General features: G+C 45.9%; 1 protein-coding gene across 1 annotated transcript in view; it reads right to left on the minus strand.

Moving 5' to 3' along the window:
• LOC107044634 (metabotropic glutamate receptor-like) overlaps positions 1–160 on the minus strand; it is a 119,298-nt gene extending 119,138 nt beyond the window's left edge. The window contains exon 1 of the mRNA XM_015266582.1: positions 134–160. Coding sequence (XP_015122068.1) covers positions 134–160 — 27 coding nt within the window. The remainder of the gene's footprint in view (positions 1–133) is intronic.
• Positions 161–1,757: the final 1,597 nt, after the last annotated feature.

Genomic DNA, 1,757 nt, shown 5'->3' on the forward strand with positions numbered 1-1,757 from the left:
GGGGGGGGGGGGGGGGGTGGCGGTGAAATTCGAACGGTGGAGGAAGAAATGCGGAGACTATTTTACATTTCAGTAGTGAAGTGGTAAAGGGTAACAAGTCAATTTCGCGAATGGTTGAGTTTTCGAGGAATACCTCTGAATCCAACAGAGATAGCGACATTTTTGTAGGAGCTTTTTTGTAGCTCTCATCCTGCTCTACAAAAAAGTTCTGTTCGAAATACAGCCTAAATCTCCAAAATGGTTACGGTCGACTAACTCGGCCATCTCCGAAAATCTCCGTGAACTTTCGGGTCAACGGACACAGGTCAGCGCGGCACCCGGAAGAGTCAGTCAGTAGTAGTATAGAAGTATCGTTACGATAATGAGCTGGCGTATTCAGTCAAATAGTATTATAAATTTAATAATTTTGTTCAGTACATCAACTTATTGATTCAGTTCAGATTTCAGTGACTCAACGAGATAAGGTGCAAAAAGACAATATCAGTGAAAATTAGACATTCAACAATAATTGAAACCAAAGAGTGTACCGAAATTGTGATAAGTGGTTCGATCCCACGCCAAATATAGTGATAATTTTCTAAAACGCCTAAATAATTTTCCCAACATCTCCCTCCACATTTTCATCCCACATCCACCCTAAACTAGTTCCTCACCAAACAGTGGTCCTTCGAGTCGGATTGTGGGTGAAAACGTGTGATAGTGCTGTGGAAAAAATTTAAGGGACGCCTCGTGTCGAAAAACATTCGGGGTTCACACGGGCACGTCAACAGAAACTTCTAGAACATTCGACGTGTTTACACCCGCAAGGGTGTCGGGTTAACAAAGGACAAAGTGAGAGTTAAAGTGTCGAAATTCGGGAAGGTTCGGGAGTGACGAGTGACGCCGAAGCCCGCCAACGCTTGGCCACGTGCGCCACGCAACAGGCGACTCACCTAACTCGGCGGTCGGTAACTCACCTAACTCAGCGGTCGGTAACTCACCCAACGCAGCGGTCGGTAACTCACCCAATTCAACAGCCGATAACTCACCCAAACCGTCAATCTAGCACAGATAATCACCATGGAAGACGACACTAAGGTCAACGAACCCAAAGAAGAAACTCAACACCCAGAGAGCGAAAGCGAGAAAAGTGAGCCAGTCTCACAAAAGGAGAAACTGTCAACAAGAAATGAGACAGTTACAACGCAGCCAATCACCATTAATGAGGAAATCATCAGTCCAAGTGGATCGTCAGGATCAAAGGAGCCCGCTCAACAAAAGTCAACGCCTGCAGCTTCAAAAACAGCACTCACCATGCAACAGGAAGGTCAACTAAGACTATTAACGTTTAAGGTAGAAACTTTGATGGAGATCTATCATGACCTCCCGCAGGACGTTGAAACCGAAGAGGACCTCACCCTAGAAGAACTAGACGGACACAAGGGGATAATTGAGGCAGAATGGAGCGAGTATTTTCAGATTTATGCTAATCTAGCCGAGTTTCTTCCCCCTGATCACGAGTATGTGAACGAAAGGATCCATGAACGAGCCACCAAAACAAGACGACAAGCCCTGATGCTCATTGCTCGGCTGAAGGGTCAACTGGCAAGGAAAAGGGATTCAGTCAGCAGCTCAACAGATCAAAGCCAGGCAAATCAGCTGAAACGTCTTGACATCAAGCCAGTCAATGGGAAACCGGAGGAATGGAAGGAGTTCAGTGACCTTTTCTTGTCACTGGTGGGAAATGTCACGTCAATTCCACCAGTACAGAAATTGGT

Source organism: Diachasma alloeum, unplaced genomic scaffold, assembly GCF_001412515.2.
Source record: "Diachasma alloeum isolate Michigan unplaced genomic scaffold, Dall2.0 Dall_scaffold_00772, whole genome shotgun sequence".
Classification (NCBI taxonomy): domain Eukaryota; kingdom Metazoa; phylum Arthropoda; class Insecta; order Hymenoptera; family Braconidae; genus Diachasma; species Diachasma alloeum.